General features: G+C 43.0%; 1 protein-coding gene across 1 annotated transcript; it reads left to right on the forward strand.

Moving 5' to 3' along the window:
- Positions 1–478: 478 nt before the first annotated feature.
- Positions 479–9,469, forward strand: frzb (frizzled related protein). The gene is made up of 6 exons (XM_072579060.1): positions 479–1,419; positions 2,114–2,173; positions 5,538–5,603; positions 7,847–8,051; positions 8,158–8,221; positions 8,587–9,469. Exons 1-6 carry the CDS (start codon positions 966–968, stop codon positions 8,728–8,730), a joined length of 993 nt encoding a protein of 330 aa, XP_072435161.1. The 5' UTR covers positions 479–965; the 3' UTR covers positions 8,731–9,469.
- Positions 9,470–16,735: the final 7,266 nt, after the last annotated feature.

Below are 16,735 nucleotides of genomic sequence, written 5' to 3' on the forward strand. Positions count from 1 at the left end.
ATACGTTGATTGCTTCAGGACTGTCCCTCATATTCTGTCCTGCCGCAGTTAAATACAACACAGATCATGCTAAAGCAGATCTCCAGCGCATTTGCACATGTACAGAATGTTGCTTATTGATCTCTTTCACGAGGGAAAGAAACCCAATGTGCACCAACACTTGTGTCGCGGGGTCTCAGAAGCTGCAGATGGACGGCAATATTCGGAGCGCGCAATGCAAATTGCAATTTTAGTCACTTCAAACTTTTAACATGGTATGTTATCCTTGTAACTATTCTATTATGACCCATCGTAATAAATCAGCCACAAGGCTCGACTTTCCTGGTGCCTTGAGGATATTTTCTCTTTATGTTCCAGTCTGCGAACTCCTCTTTCAGGAAGTAAGTGTACCCTTGCTGGAGCATTGTTCTGGGGGTATTTCGTGCTTTTGTTTTTGTTCTGCAAGCAGAAAGTCAAAGCTAAGTTTGTGTGCTCCTTCCTGTAAACCGCCTGTTGTATGCTCAGCAGTCAGAAGCATTGGCAGTGATCTTGACCTAAGAAAACATTCACTGCCTGAACAAGAGACGATGTGAACACGCCCAGAAAGCACGAGGAACATATTTTATTGGTGATTTAAAAAGAAATCATAAACTCCAGACCTGACAGTCATTTGACTGCATCTCAAATGGAACAAGACAAGATCGCGTCATAGGGCTGCTGTGAGAAAAGTTATAAAAGTGCAGTTAATGTAGACGCACTCATTAGGCGGCTAGCTTGAGGGAAAGAGGGCGCCCTGTTTGCTCAGGAAGATACAAGGATTCCAACAAACTCCCCCTCCCCTGGTGACTGAGAGGCGGGAAGGGGATAGCGACAGGGCGTTGGAAAGGACAGTTTCCTCAAATAAAAACACTCCGGCGGGGCTGAGATACCGAGGAGGTTCCCGGTCGCAGGGCTCCAGGACAATTGGAAAGCAGCTCCCGGTGAAGATGCTGGGCTCTGGGCTTTGCTTCACCTTGTTGTGGATGACTTGCCTGGCTCTGGCCCGCAGGGCAGAAGCCGCAGCGTGTGAGCCAATCCGGATCCCCATGTGCAAGCCAATGCCCTGGAACATGACCAAGATGCCGAACCATCTGCACCACAGCACCCAGGACAATGCCGTGCTGGCGATTGAGCAGTACGAAGGGCTGGTGGGCATTCAGTGCAGCCCGGTGCTGCTGTTCTTCCTGTGTGCCATGTACGCGCCCATCTGCACCATCGACTTCCAGCATGAGCCCATCAAGCCGTGTAAGTCGGTGTGTGAGAGAGCGAGGGACGGCTGCGAGCCCGTCATGAGGAGATACAACCACAGCTGGCCGGAGAACCTCGCCTGCGATGAGTTCCCGGTGTACGACCGCGGGGTCTGCATCTCTCCCGAAGCCATCGTGACGGCCGATGCACCCGGTGAGTTTTAGCACCGCCTCCGCGGGGGAGCTTACTTACAGAAAGCCCGAAGAGTTGGAACAAGGGAGTGCTCCTGGGTTTCTCTTGTAAAGAAAAATGTAAGCCAGGCGGTCCTACGGTGTGAATGGGACGGTAATTTTGAAGCGTTTTGCAACGGGTTAAACTTTCCAACTAAATTCTAGTTGCGCACACTTTCTTTACTTAGTCCCTATAAAGTTAAAAAATCACACAACACCAGGTTATAGTCCAACAGGTTTATTTGGAAGCTCACTATCTTTCGGAGCGCCGCACGGTGTCTTGATTGAATTGCAGTCTCTCGGACCTTTGTACCTTGTAACCGGTTCCCTTTCACCCGCAAACAATGCAGTTCCTGAGGAAAGGGCGGCTTGATTGTGAAATTCGCACGTTTTCACCATCAACAAGTAACCAGCAGCTTGATGTATGTCGGCGAGAGGAGGGGGTGGGGGGGAGTGATGGTGATCTCTGTGTCACAGGGACTTGAGGACGTCCAGTCGATTCCCCCCCCCCCCCCCCCAGTAAACTGAACCGCAACCCAATCCTAATTTTACTTCCCAAAACATACACAATGTTCTTACCAATTTGGACGATTTCATTCCTTTTGATCAATTTCTCAGCAACTCAAAGTCTTTATAAATAAAAATGTAACGGAGTTACTTTGTTTTGTCTTTTAAAGAAGCAGTACCGGACCTGTCCGTGCATTCTCCCATTAATAACTGCAGGAACCTGGGAGGTGGTAAGTCATGATGTTCACGTTGCCATCAAAGACGATGCGCGATATACCCTCCGCCTGTCTGAGGTTAAACTTGCACTGGGTCCACATGCGAAATCAATATTTCGAGGAAACAAAAACTGGTAAAGCTATCAGGAGGAATGACATTCCAAATCATCAGCGCAGCTGAGGAGCAGGAAAGCAGGAGCCAGACCGTGTGTCCCTGGTGTAGTCCTGAATGTTAGTGCTGTGTGAATGTCAGTGCCCCCCATTATTGGTGAAAGGCGCCAATCTGTATAAACAGCATCCCCGGCAACAACGCTTCAGCCCGCCGAGTGAACCCATTGAGTGATAATCCCTAATACTGAATTAAGACAGGTCTTTTCCCCATTGAGTGATAATCCCTAATACTGGATTAAGCCAGGTCTTTTCCCCAGGGTACGGGAGTCCAAAACTAGAGGTTTAGGGTGAGAGGGGAAAGATTTAAAATGGTCATGAGGGCCAACTTTTTTCACGCAGAGGGTGGTACGTGTATGGAATGAGCTGCCAGAGGATGTGGTGGAGGCTGGTCCAATTGCAACATTTAAGAGGCATTTGGATGGGTATATGAATAGGAAGGGTTTGGAGGGATATGGGCTGGGTTCTGGCAGGTGGGACTAGATTGGGTTGGGATATCTGGTCGGCATGGACGGGTTGGACCGAAGGGTCTGTTTCGGTGCTGTACATTTCTATGATTCTGTGTCCAACCTCCGATCTTTAAACTACAAGGCGTCGCCAACCACTAAATAGGCACCAGCCTGTCCGGAGGTGACCGATAGCTATCCAACTTGAAGGATGTAATAGTTGGCCGTTCAGGGCCAAGTTGTTGGTTGCTGGGTGTGCCACCTTCACCAAGCGTCAAGTAAGTCAACTCCGAAGGGGCACCCTAGAGCTGGGAGTTCACTGACCAGCGGACCGCTTTATGGAGAAGCTGAATTTTCATTCCAAACAAATGCGGTCAGTGGATGGAAAGACAGAGCTGCCCCGGGGCGGGGAGGGAAGATCGTGGTTATCAATTGAGAAAGTATAGGGGAAGTCAAATGTTTCAGTCTGCTGTACACCTTGCACTACAAACATATCAGTATCTTTATCTTACTGCTACTCTTGACAGTCGAGGATACCACTTGGTAGCCCAGAGAGCTCACAGTGTGAGGGGAACCGCCCTGTTCCTGGACTCGCCTTCGTGCCGCACATCATCTTGTTGCACACCGTAAGCCACTGCACCTTTCCAAATGCAGACAGAAAGAGATTCGTCTCAGCCTGACTCTGTGCAAAACTGGTGCAGCTACACGTGCACTTGGCGCTCCAACTGAGAGATTACAATCCCCGCAGTGTGGAAACAGGCCCTTCGGCCCAACAGGTCCCCACCGACCCTCCGAAGAGTAACCCACCCAGGACCATTCCCCTACCCTGTACTTACCCCGGACTAATGCACCTAACCTAAGCATCCCCAAGCACCATGGGCAACTAGCATAACCAATTCACCTACCTTGCACAACTATGGAGTGTGGGAAAAAAATCTGAGCACACCCCACGGGGATAATGTACAAAATCCACACAGTCACCCAAGGCAGGGATCGAACCCAGGTCGCTGGTGCTGTGAGGCTGCAGTACTAACCACTGAGTCACCATGTCACCCCAAGAACTCAAGCCTCTTGTGAGGGTGATATCTTTCCCAGTCCCTGCTCTGGATAAGTGACACGTTGGAGTTGCTTCTTTCAGCAAGGACAGTTCAGTTGTAGCACCATCGGAATCTTGTTCAAGTGACAACATTCACGTTCCCAAACCTCCCTCACCGCGTCGGCTCCAGCGACATTTAAAAAAAAGCTTACTTCACCCTCAGGGAGGGCGGTGAGGTGTGTGTCAGAAACTACCCCCAGTTACTGTGTAAAGCAAACACCTATGTTCCCGTTGAAGAGGATGTTTGAAGGAAAGCCTGGTAAAGAGATGGGGTCAGGATTCGTGGCGAAACACGCCCACATGTCCCAGTGAGACCTCAGCACTGAGGACGCTCCCTCAGCAAAAAGAGGGAGGTGCTTGTGTTTTGTAAACTCGAACGCTTCTTTCTTGCCCGGGGACACAAATCAGCCTCTGGAAAGCTACAATGGCAGATTTATTACCCGAGCTGCATTTACTGTGTTCTCCTTCCTCCTGTCGCTGGTACTTGGCGCTGCTGTGTTGTTCCAGGAGCAGACTCTGGGAAATGCTGGCCTCCCAATAAATCATGGCTTCTGGCTGGCAGCACAAGAGTTGCTCTGTGAAGGGCTGAGAATGAAGCAGTCGTCAGTATAGATGGGAGCTGCAGGCGGCTGCCCGGTGTAAAAGCGCATCAGGGAGTGCAGGAGTGTCAAAGATGATCGGGGAGGGAGCATGTACATTCCCAGAGGGGATTTGGAGAAAGCACGCTGCCCTCAATGGGGGGAGAGGGAGGAGAATTCCTCATCGACAGGAGAAGATAACTATCCGATGTGACCTTGTTGAGGTGTATTACAAGAGAGAGTAGTGAAAGTGTTAAATCTGGGCAAACCCACTCACCTTTCCTTTACATTCTTCAGAGTAAGCATTTCAATTATTCGCCATGACCTTAGTCACAATGCCCAACCTTTAATGCAAAGATTGATGATCTTACAAGGAAGCATTTCCCCAGACGCGCTTCTGTTTTCTTACAACGTTTATCTTGGCGGGGGGAATCAGGTGAAGTAATGGAGAAACTTTACAAATAAATATGTTCACCATTGTCCTGTGGTACCCAATTCTCCTATGCCATGGCTGATCCTCCCATTAGCTAATCCCCTGACACAATATTTAAACTTCTTAATGATTATACTGCTTTACTGAGAGCCTTCTGCCCTCTGGTTCCCTACTACCCCGACTTTCCTATATTAACGGGCATTCAGGTACCTCGTACAATCCTAGTATGATAACGCCTCACTGATACGCGACTGGCAAAGGGGAAGTGCTGGAACCAGAGACCCTCACAAAACTTGTGTCCCAGGCCCGCATTCAGATGCGCTAGTGTCCTAGTCGGTGACTGTTCTCTCCCTTCCTCAAAATATACTTTATTCCCAAAAGGTAACACTGATCATTTCTTTCCTGAATTTACATGAACCATCCCACTATGCTTTCCATTGTGTAGTCACAATATTAATGGCACTCCATTCCCTGATGCCTTTCACACTGCCCGATCCCTATATAAATGTTCAGGGAATACTGTGACAACTGGAGGTTGTTTGGATAGTATTTCCTGAGCACACAGTACTGAGTCCATCTTTAAGGCTAGAGCGAGGTGGTAACTGGTTCAATTGACAGCCTCTGGACACTTCACCTACCATCTCTGCTCTCTCTACAGACAGCTGCAAGTGTCCGCCAGTAAAACTCACTCAGAAAGTTTACCTGAAGAATAACTACAATTATGGTAAGTGACCTTTATTAGGACCAAAAAAAGGGCGGGGGGGGGGCGGTGCTGGAGAGTGTTCCTCAAACAAATTCACTTATACATTTGAGTGTAGTAGTTGGGGTTATCCATCAGGGATCCATGTGCAAATTCTGTTATCTACAGTTTTAAGAAAATGGTAGATTCCTGACAATTCTGAAATCCGTGTTAGTTTTAAATCAAATGATGTTATGTAAAATAAGAATTTTAGTTTGTTCCACAGGATTTCGGTGGTGCCGTCTAAATGTGTTAAAAGTTAAACCCCACAATCTGCTTGGAAGAACATATTGGGTGCATAATATTTACCAGCTAGCCAGCATTATTTTCACCCTTGACTAAGCAATGCCTCTACTAAATAAGACCATAAGACATAGGAGTGGAAGTAAGGCCATTCGGCCCATCGAGTCCACTCCGCCATTTAATCATGGCTCATGGGCATTTCAACTCCACTTACCAGCATTCTCCCCGTAGTCCTTAATTCCTTGTGACATCAAGAATTTATCAATCTCAGCCTTGAAACCATTTAGCATCCCGGCCTCCACTGCACTCTGCGGCAATGAATTCCACAGGCCCACCACTCTCTGGCTGAAGAAATGTCTCCGCATTTCTGTTCTGAATTTACCCCCTCTAATTCTAAGGCTGTGCCCACGGGTCCTAGTCTCCTTGCCTAACAGAAACAATTTCTTAGCGTCCACCCTTTCCAAGCCATGTATTATCTTGTAAGTTTCTATTAGGTCTCCCCTTAACCTTCTAAACTCTAATGAATACAATCCCAGGATCCTCAGCCATTCCTCATATGTTAGACCTGCCATTCCAGGGATCATCCCTGTAAATCACCGCTGGACACGTTCCAGTGCCAGTATGTCCCTCCTGAGGTGTGGGGACCAAAACTGGACACAGTACTCCAAATGGGGCCTAACCAGAGCTTTATAAAGGCTCAGTAGCACATCACTGCTTTTATATTCCAACCCTCTTGAGATAAATGACAACATTGCATTCGCTTTCTTAATCATAGATTCAACCTGCATGTTTACCTTTATAGAATCCTCGACTAGCACTTCCAGATCCCTTTGTACTTTGGCTTTATGAATTTTCTCACTGTTTAGAAAGTAGTCCATGCTTGTATTTTTTTTCCAAAGTGCAAGATCTCGCATTTGCTCACATTGAACTTCATCCGCCATTTCCTGGACCACTCTCCCAAACTGTCTAGATCCTTCTGCAGCCTCCCCACTTCCTCAGTACTACCTGCCTGTCCACCTAACTTCGCTAGAATGCCCCCAGTCCCTTCATCCAGATCATTAATATATAACGTGAACAGCTGCGGCCCCAACACTGAACCCTGTGGGACACTGCTTGTCACCGGCTGCCATTCCAAAAAATAACCTTTTATCCCAACTCTCTGCCTTCTGTCAGACAGCCAATCCTCAATCCATGCCAGTAGCTCACCTCGAACACCATGGGCCCTCACCTTACTCAGCAGCCTCCCATGTGGCACCTTATCAAAGGCCTTTTGGAAGTCTAGATAGACCACATCCACTGGGTTTCCCTGTCTAACCTACTTGTCACCTCTTCAAAGAAATCTAACAGGGTTGTCAGGCATGACCTCCCCTTACTAAATCTATGTTGACTTGTTCTAATCCGACCCTGCTCTTCCAAGAATTTAGAAACCTCATCCTTAACGGTGGGTTCTAGAATTTTATCAACAACTGAGGTTAGGCTAATTGGCCTATAATTTTCCATCTTTTGTCTTGATCATTTCTTGAACAAGGGGGTTACAAAAGCGATCTTCCAATCATCCGGGACTTTCCCTGATTCCAGTGACTTTTAAAAGATCTTAACCAACGCCTCCGCTATTTCCTCAGCCACCTCCCTCAGAACTCTAGGATGTAGCCCATTGGGGCCAGGAGATTTGTCAATTTTAAGACCTTTTAGCTTTTCTAGCGCTGGGTAAACCGTGGAGGTTTGACATAGAAAGTATTAGAATTGCTGCCCCGCCTAAACTTATACTGACTTTGCACAAATTTGCTCAGAGCGGTTAATTTCCGGGCACAGAGCCCAGGGCTTATCATAACTGCTCGGCTCACCCATGTGAGCAGAGAGGAAATGAAATGAGTTCTAGGCACCGATGGCTCCCCAACAAATATGCTGCTGAGATGAGGCGCTGTGCCCAAGTAAACGCTGTTTGTATGTGTGTGTGTGTTTTTAAATTGGGAGTCTCATTCCAGTCATTCGCGCCAAAGTGAAAGAGGTGAGAAATAAATGTCACGACGTCGCCACGACGGTGGAAGTGAAAGATGTCCTGAAATCTTCCCTGGTGAATATCCCAAAGGAAACGGTGACGCTTCACACGAGTTCGGCGTGTCTCTGTCCTGAAATTAAAACCAACGAGGAGTATATTATCATGGGCTACGAGGATGAGGAGAGAGCAAGGTACAACGCAGACACCTTTGCACTGTTGCGAGCCTGTTGTGACTTTTGGTTGTTGCTGGGGGATTTAATTGAGTTGCCCTTGGTGCTCTTTTTCTTCATTCCGCAGATTACTTTTGGTGGAGGGTTCCATAGCTGTGAAATGGAAGGATCGACTTGGGAAAAGGATCAAGGTAAAACCCCGTGGGTGCTGGGGGTCTGATACAACAGCAGAAAATGCTGGAAATCCTCAGCACCTCTGGCCGCCCCTTTGTAGAGAGAGAGAGTCAGGCAGGTTCTGTGGAAACCAACCACGCCCTGGTTCTTTCTGTGTAGAGGCACTGAGTATTTCCAGCATTGTCTGTGCTCCAGATCGCGTTATACCGTCCACCTCTCTTTTGTTTTTTAGTTTTGACCGTTAAATGATAACACTTGGCGGGAAAATGTGGCGAGAGTATCGAACGCCCCTAGCTTTCGTTGGTTTTCCAGTGTTCGCATTTCTGAAAGCGAAATCTTCGTGTATCCTCTGTGAGTTAAACTGGTGTTTTGTCAATATCAGAACTGGGACCAGAAGCTCCGCCAGGAGAGGAGAAAAGGGAGGAGCGGCCTACAAAACAGAGAGAAGCGTCTACAGCCCAGAGACACAGCAGTTGCATCCAAACAGAGGAGCAAAAGCAGGAATGCAAAGGCAGCACGTCAGTAAACATTTTGCACGAGAAGTCCTTCGGACAATATAAAAAATGTCTGCATTCTTGGAGTGGCACAAGAAAATTGCACTATTGCACGTATGTCCTAATAACGACTATGAAATTTCGCTATTCTATAACTTTGTCTTTTTGTCCTTTTTTGCACGATTATTAGTGTTATAAAAACGAAAGCAGCATCGAATCCCTGCACTGTCCTCGTTTGTGAAGACTGTCTCAGAATACGCTGGGAGTGAGTTTGACGAGCTGCTATTAATCCGATGGTACACATTTATTGCGTTTCTAGGTTACGCAACCCTGAGACTGTGGTCACATATTTCATTGAAAGAATGTCTGAACAAGGGTCTGGAGTGTGGAAGGATCAGAATGTTCTGGTATCGTTGATGTCTCAAGGCCAAGATTGTTTAGCCCCCAAAAAACAGAATTGTTGCATGTCAGATCTGATGACCCTGATGATGATGTATGTACAAGTTGCTCAGTTAAGGCAGTATTGTGAGCTAAGAAGCATAGGGACGACCAACAGCACTTGTAAAACAAACACTGGATATAAACATGCCAATATTATTTGGTTGCTTGTTTCATCAGCCTTATCCAATTATATCTACAATTAGTAACAGAGAAAAACGTACAAACTGCAAGATGATTGTGTGATAGAAAGATACGAAGCAAAGCTTGCATTTAAATTAGTTTTAAAATGTTATGTTTTATGAACTATTAAATAAATAACTTTCAAAATCATTTGACTGAGTTTATTGATGAAAATGTAAGCCCACTCCAGTATTACGGATACAAGAAACAATGATTTAGTGCAGCTTTATTTGTGACCTTCCACTAAAGGCACTCTGAGAGTGAGGTCACCGCTATAATACATAGAATTTGATTTAAGTTTTCAAGCCTTCAAAACAAGGTGGTTTAGTGATTAAAGTAGTGACATTTAATTTTGTGGTTAATAGTTTCCAAAGCTGAATATTTTGAAGCATGAAAAAGTTCCAAGTACAGTAATGTCTTAATTTATTTTTTTTATTACAAATTATTTCTTCTTTACCTAACCTGTATTACCTTTATCTGACAATCTTAAATGGATTAGACTGTTAGAAACCCTAAGCCAAACTTTTATTGCTTGAGAGAAGACTTAATTCAATAAGACAAAACAAATGATTGTTTTTTTTTTCATTTTCCCAGACACACATCAGTTCTGTGAGGTTATCTGATTAGAAAATCAGCTGAAAAAGCCAAAACCCAGCAACATTATTTGAGTGATATAGTCCAACTATTTGAGCCAACAAGCATTTGAGAGGAAAGCAGATACAGTGCTCCTTGTGTTACAGGTTACTTGATTAAATATAAAGATGAACAAATTGTTTGTTGTACGGAGTTAAATACACTTGTTTATTCAAAGTTAGCTCAACGCACAATTCCCACGGCATGGGATAGATTATATTGACATAAATGATGTAATGATAGTCAAACTTTTAGTAACTGACAACAATATGAATTGGATTAAGAACCCAGTTAATGTATGTCCATGTAGCATCAAAGCATAAAATTGGATTAAAATGTCACCATATATCCTGCCAGTGCCATTGATTTTGAGATTCAGTAAATTGATAACAAACTGTTAATTTAACAAAACACGGCTCACAAACAGAATTTGATCCAGCTAATTAAATGTTACATAAATTAGATTATTATAAACTGAACTTATTATAGTTTTATGTTTCAACTGTTTTTGGTTCTGAATTACAGTTTTAAACACTTTCTGGGCCAATCCATGTCAACATAAAATATCCATGACTAGGTAACTAAGGTTTTGTAGCTCCCACTCATGTCTTTTAATAGTTTCCTTGCATTTATTTCAGTAACAAGGAAAAACATCTGAATGTTTAAAGACACAACCTATTGGCAAACTTGCAGTCAAGTAGGAAAAAAGAAATAGCATTACACTTTTTACTGAGCAATGTGGCAGACCAGTAAAAATGTAGGCAACTGAAACAAAATATTTCATGGTAAGATGGATTCCTGCTCAGAAGCATTTACGACAATTGTGTCAATACAATAGCACACTAACACATTTACAATGCAAAGTAGTTCTGTTTTATTTTCATGGATATTAGAAAGTATAATACACTCAACTCCCATTGAAAGGCACTAAATGTTTTCAATAGAATTTTAAGGCCATGCTATAAATAATATTAGACATGTTATAAACAACACTATGAAGATTGCACATTGAGTTTGTTTCATAACTTTGTTGCTTATGAGATATCTATTTAGCTTAATTTCTGGATTGTTTATCATACTGTTGGACATGTCACATCATCCATAAACCTTTATGCTGCACCCTGTATTAAATAAAATATCTTTATATCAATTATATTTTATAGAATTAAAAACAATTTTTCACATAATGGAAAAATACAATAAATTGCCAGTAACTGGATTTAATTTACATTTCAACATTACAAATAAATTATTGCTTTTTTTGTCAATCTGCTAGAAGGCACAACAGTAGACCTTTTGAATTTGTTAAGGCACAATACAAAGTGTAGGATTATTGAGGAGAGCATAACAGAGCTCAGGTCAGCTTTAACCGCGCCCCTTCCCCCCCATTGATCTCTCACTCAAAAGACCAGCAGGGTACGAAAGGGTGAGATTTAGCATTCTTGCTAGGAAAACAATGACATTACTATATTACCAATGAATTGTGGTGATTTAGTTCCCACCACTTAAGAACTCCAAGTTAAGGGTTCAAATAGTCTGAAAGCTCATCCTCAAAGGCCATTAACAGTAAGGCTAATTAAAAGAATTAATTTTCCAATGAGCATGTGGTACCTAAATAAATGTTTCCAACATTGCCTTCCCTTTGCAAACCACCTATCAGCTACAAAACAGGGTTGCAAGTCTTTTTCTATCAAAACAAACTCTGATCAATAGCAGTAGGTAAGATTCAAGAAAGATGTGCTGTGGAATGTCTGTCAACACCCCCTCCCACACTCCGCTCTGACAGAACACTACATTTTGATATAGTACTCCATCTAGCAGCTAGGCTAAAAACTGAATGGAACCAACCAACTAAGATTAGTGGATTAAAATTGCAAGCAGTCTAGAAGCCAACCTTTTGACCTTTCGTTTAGCAGACCAGCTATCTATTTCTATCTGTAAATGCTTATAATTCAGAGAAACTCAATTACTTCTGTTCGTCCAATATTTTCTAAGTTATCTCCTTCATCTCTTTTATTCCTCTTTCATTGCACACCACTTTTTTTGAGTGTGAGCAAAGGCAGGCAACAATTCATGGCCATTTGAAAGTGCTGCTTTTGATTTGGCTGCTGAAGGAGTGAATGAAAGCACTGTAGCCTTCCCCTGGTGACCTCTCACTTTTTCTGTGGAAGCATCTAACGTCTCTTTAGCACCTAATGGTCTTTATCTAAAGAGTAAGATTCAACTGACACGAGGATTTCAAAGTTTGGAAAATCTTAGGCTTTCTATCATTTCACATACACAATACATCAGCGCATGGATATATGTCTCAGTGCTAGTGGACATATCTGTTGAACCTACTTATAATAAGCGTAGACATGAACTAGTCTCAGTTTATGATGTAAAGAGAGTCAGCTGTAGTGTTCCTGCCTCTGAAGCAGGAATTTCCCATTCTACGACATTATGCTATTCAGAATAGATGGATAGCAGATACCAGCATTAGATAATGAGTGGCCTGTTTTTGAAGAAGATCCATACTACAGATGCAAAGAATCATGTTACTATTCCCCTGACCTATTATTGATATTCATCCTGCAACCATTAAGCAGTAACAACCAAACCAACTCTGAGTCAAACAGTAATAATGTCAGCCGGTCAGGTCGCATTTGTAGGGAAGAATTGAATCAATGTGACTGTATGAAAGGTGAATGACCTGAAACATTAACTTGCCCTCCTCACAAAAGTTGTCTGACCTGTTGAGTATTTTTTGGTTCTTATTTTAGATTTGATCATCCATGGTATTTTTCAATAATCATATCAATCATCAAAATTTTTTTGTTGTGAAACAATTTAAAAATAAGAAACTTTCTCTGTACTTGAATCAACTTTGGAGGACAGTATTTTTTTTTCAAAAGATTAAAAGTTTGATTTGAAAATGTTGATTCCATTTCATTGGAATAGTTTAAACATCTGTCATTTTAAAAATGTGAACTGAAGCAGCACTGCTCACATACTAGAAATTTAGGCCAAAACCACAATTTCAGAAAGTAACATTTCTGGAGAGACTTAAAGTCTTGCGCAATCAAATACATTTCAGATGAACATAAGTGCTTTGTATTTGCTATATGGATTATGCATCTCAGAATAATTATTTAATCATGAAAACTGACATATGCATTACTACATTCTGGATTCTATTTTTTTGAGGATTGAATGAACTTTTAAAGCATTTCTCTCGCTTGATCTTCTATTATTTTGTCCGCACTACTTAAAGAAGAAATTGTAGAAAACATACAGAGACATGAGATGTCCTCTGTTACTTCGCTAATGGGTTAAGTGCTCAGCTTTTCTCCAACATTTTTTTGATTGTAGTACATTAACTAGCAGGACAAATGTCTGGGACTATGTGGAGAGTCTAAGATGTGAATCTACATCTTTTGGTTTGGTTATGTAGCCACCAGAATCCCACCGCATAAAATGACCGTGTGTAATAACTCTGGTTAATTTAATTTAAAGCCAGATGTTAGCACAATGCCAAATGAAGACTCATCCACAAATTTTCCGACTTTTGCTGAGATATTTAAGAAACCTCCATCGTCCAGTACTTTGGAAAACAATTGGAACACCAACATTTCATGCCGGTGATTAATCTAGACTGTTTCATAAATACCTTTAACATTTGAGGATTGGAAACATTGGGCGCAATGAATCCCATGTACCCTTTCCCCACTCATATAGAGCAGGGTGGAGTGGAGAAGTAACAAAAGGTTGGGATGGGGAGGTTGAGGATGTGCCATGCCTGTCATCTACCTGCTTTCACTGACACCTTACCAGTGATTATTTAGGTGGTCCACCTACTGACCTTTGAGCCAAATGAAGCTCTTACATGGCCAATGACTAATCATTTATGAGCCTCCTCCCACCACTGTTGATATTTTACCAACATGAAGGACATGCCTATGATACATGGTGAGGCTTCAAGATATAGCCTGGTTAGCTGCTATAGGATCAGGAGTAGGGTGGGTGGGGGAGTGAGGGTGTTCCTCCTGTTTTCAAAACTGTCATTCATGGAGACCCAGCCTAGCAGAAATAACCATGCCTGTTTGAAACACTCTATATTTCACTTTCTGGGACCTGACTGACTAACCCAGGTGAGGCCAGTCCACTTACTTTAAGCTTTATCAATGCTCCACTCCTAGTGGTGCCACTGGCACTGTGGGGGTTCATGGGCCTCTGATTGGTCACCAGCCTTCAGAGGCAGGACCTTTCCCACATGCCCTCACATCCCACCCCACCCCCCACCCCACATCCCACCCCTTCTTTGAGCCAGAAGCTATGACCCTAGGCAATGTTAAATCCTAGCCAAGCCTTCCAGGGCCACTGGAAGAGGACTCACCTCTGATGTTCCAGCAGTTGGCCCCACCTCCGGGTAAAATTCACCTCAAAGGAATTTCAAAGCATAACAAAACAGATTTTTTGAGTTCACTTTCTACCATGCAGGGTGTTCCAGGAAGACATGATAATGGAGCTGTTGGTTAATCATGGTCATCCTCTCTATTAACACCCATCCCTCCACACTCCCACCCATCCCCACCCCAGGTGACCAGTGCTGAAGAACCTTCCCTATCCATGGCTGGATGTTTCCAGTTCTCTGAAGATATATTAGCAATTGGGCTGGAGGTTTGGAGGTCTACAGCACATGCTATTGGGTGGGTTATCTAATGTGTTCCCACTGATGTGGAATATTCCCGAAATAGGGAACGTCAGTAGTGTTGTCACTCAATAATCAGAAGGAAGTGATCATTACATCAATTAGCCAATAGCAGCTTCTTGCTGCCACATTTTACTGGCCAGGTTGTACTCTTCCAATGGATTCCTAGTGGATTTGGAGACGATCCTCTTTAATGACTGCTCTACGACCCACTTAAGGGTCTCCTTAGCTGCAAAGCTGGAGCGTTAACTCCTCAAATTGCCTACCTGAATCTTTACAGCAAATAAAAAATATTTCCCTACCCCTCGAGTTTGCAACATTGTGGAGGTGCCATCTTCCTCTTGCCACCTCAGCACCTCGATTGATGGAGCTGCCAACCCAAATACTGGACCAGCAACTCTCAGTGGTGGGCTACCAGGGCCTCAAACTGGTTTTAGTCCTGGCAGTGGGAGAAACCTGGACTTGAGAACATTAAGGCTGTTGGATCCAAAGCTACTTGTTCATCCTGAGCATGCTGCCCTCACTATATTTCACGTTTTGAATTGATCACATCATGACTCTATGTATGATCGTTCAAAGGAAATGTGTCCAGTTTGTATTTAATAAATCAGCATTAGCTGTTTCCACTATCTTCCTCACCCTTCTGGTTCATAGATTTGCTACTCCCATAGGACTTTGGAGTCATTAGCAAAAGTAAGGGATCTGACCCTCTGGGCCTGCTCTGCCATTCAATAAAATCAAGGCTAATCTAGTTCTAGTCTTAGCTTCACTTTACTGTCTGTGACCCGTAAACCTTGATTCCCGTATCTATCAACAATTGGTTCCCCTATCAATCACAGATCTTTCTAACTCAGCGCTGAATAAATTGCAGGACCCAGCATCCACTACCTTCTGAGAAAAGAATTCCACAATCTAACAAGCCACAGACAGAAAAAAATCTAATCTCTATCTTATTCTTAAACTAAGTCTTTCCCACAAGTACAAACATCCTCTTGGTATGCAATCTAGTTAGACCGCTTGGTACCTTGTATTTTTTAATGAGATTATCTCTCATTCTCCTAAACTGTGATAGCTGCAGATCTAACCCTGTTCAACCTTTCCTTTTATCGTAACTCTTACACGTCAGGAATGAGCGGAGTGAACCTTCTTTGAACTGTTTCTAAAGCAATTAGGTATTGCAAGTCAGTTTTCAATATTCTCCATTTGTACGATGGCAATTCAAGTGATCATCCCTCACAATTGAAACGCTCTATCTCTACAACCAGTTGGCAGGCATTCTTCTTCCTACTGCAAAAACATCTGATCAGCTTTGCTCACTACCACCAAACATTATTGCTAATGGTAGCTAGAACCCAAATAATTTTCTTTCCACTTGTTATTTTGCCATTTCAGTAATTGGCCTTCCAAGCATATTTCTCCACATGCAAAACATTTTGTATTCCGCTGCAGTGAAATTCAGCGATTACCTGTCTGCTGGATTCCTAAACAGAATTTTATTGGAATTATGCAAAGTAGCCTGAGTCCAAGTCTAATGATTGACTTCAGCTCAACTTGGAACCAGAATGGGCCATCACAAATCGAAGGCAAATGCAGCTACAATAACTGGTCTCAAAACTCTCATTCCAAAGTTGTAGGAACTTTGCTCTGGTTTTAAAGTTTTTTTTGTTCAAAATCACACCAAGCAACTTCAGTTTTGGCTTTGCCCTCTTCAACTGACCAAATGCATATTTTATCTTTGATCTCAACACATATTTCCATGCTATTGATTTAGTTGTTTTGCACTAATGTGTGCTAAGCTTGAGAGCAGAAATATCTCCATATTTGGACATGTATTAAGTGACTATTTAAAATATATTTTAAATTAAAATTACTGTCCAATTAAAAAAGTAACAATTATTTCACAATTGGTGCTTTTTTAATGAGTAAGCGCTTGCAGACTCCTGGAACATATCTGTAGTTAAATAAGTACCTATTGACCGAATCTTACTATCTTTTGGCTAAATTTCATTTTCATTGAGTTCTACAGAAAGTTTTGCAGCATGTGACTCAAAGGATTTTCATGTGCTTTACTCAGAAACTCACCTTGTTTCTAC

Source organism: Chiloscyllium punctatum, chromosome 10 (genome assembly GCF_047496795.1).
Source record: "Chiloscyllium punctatum isolate Juve2018m chromosome 10, sChiPun1.3, whole genome shotgun sequence".
Classification (NCBI taxonomy): domain Eukaryota; kingdom Metazoa; phylum Chordata; class Chondrichthyes; order Orectolobiformes; family Hemiscylliidae; genus Chiloscyllium; species Chiloscyllium punctatum.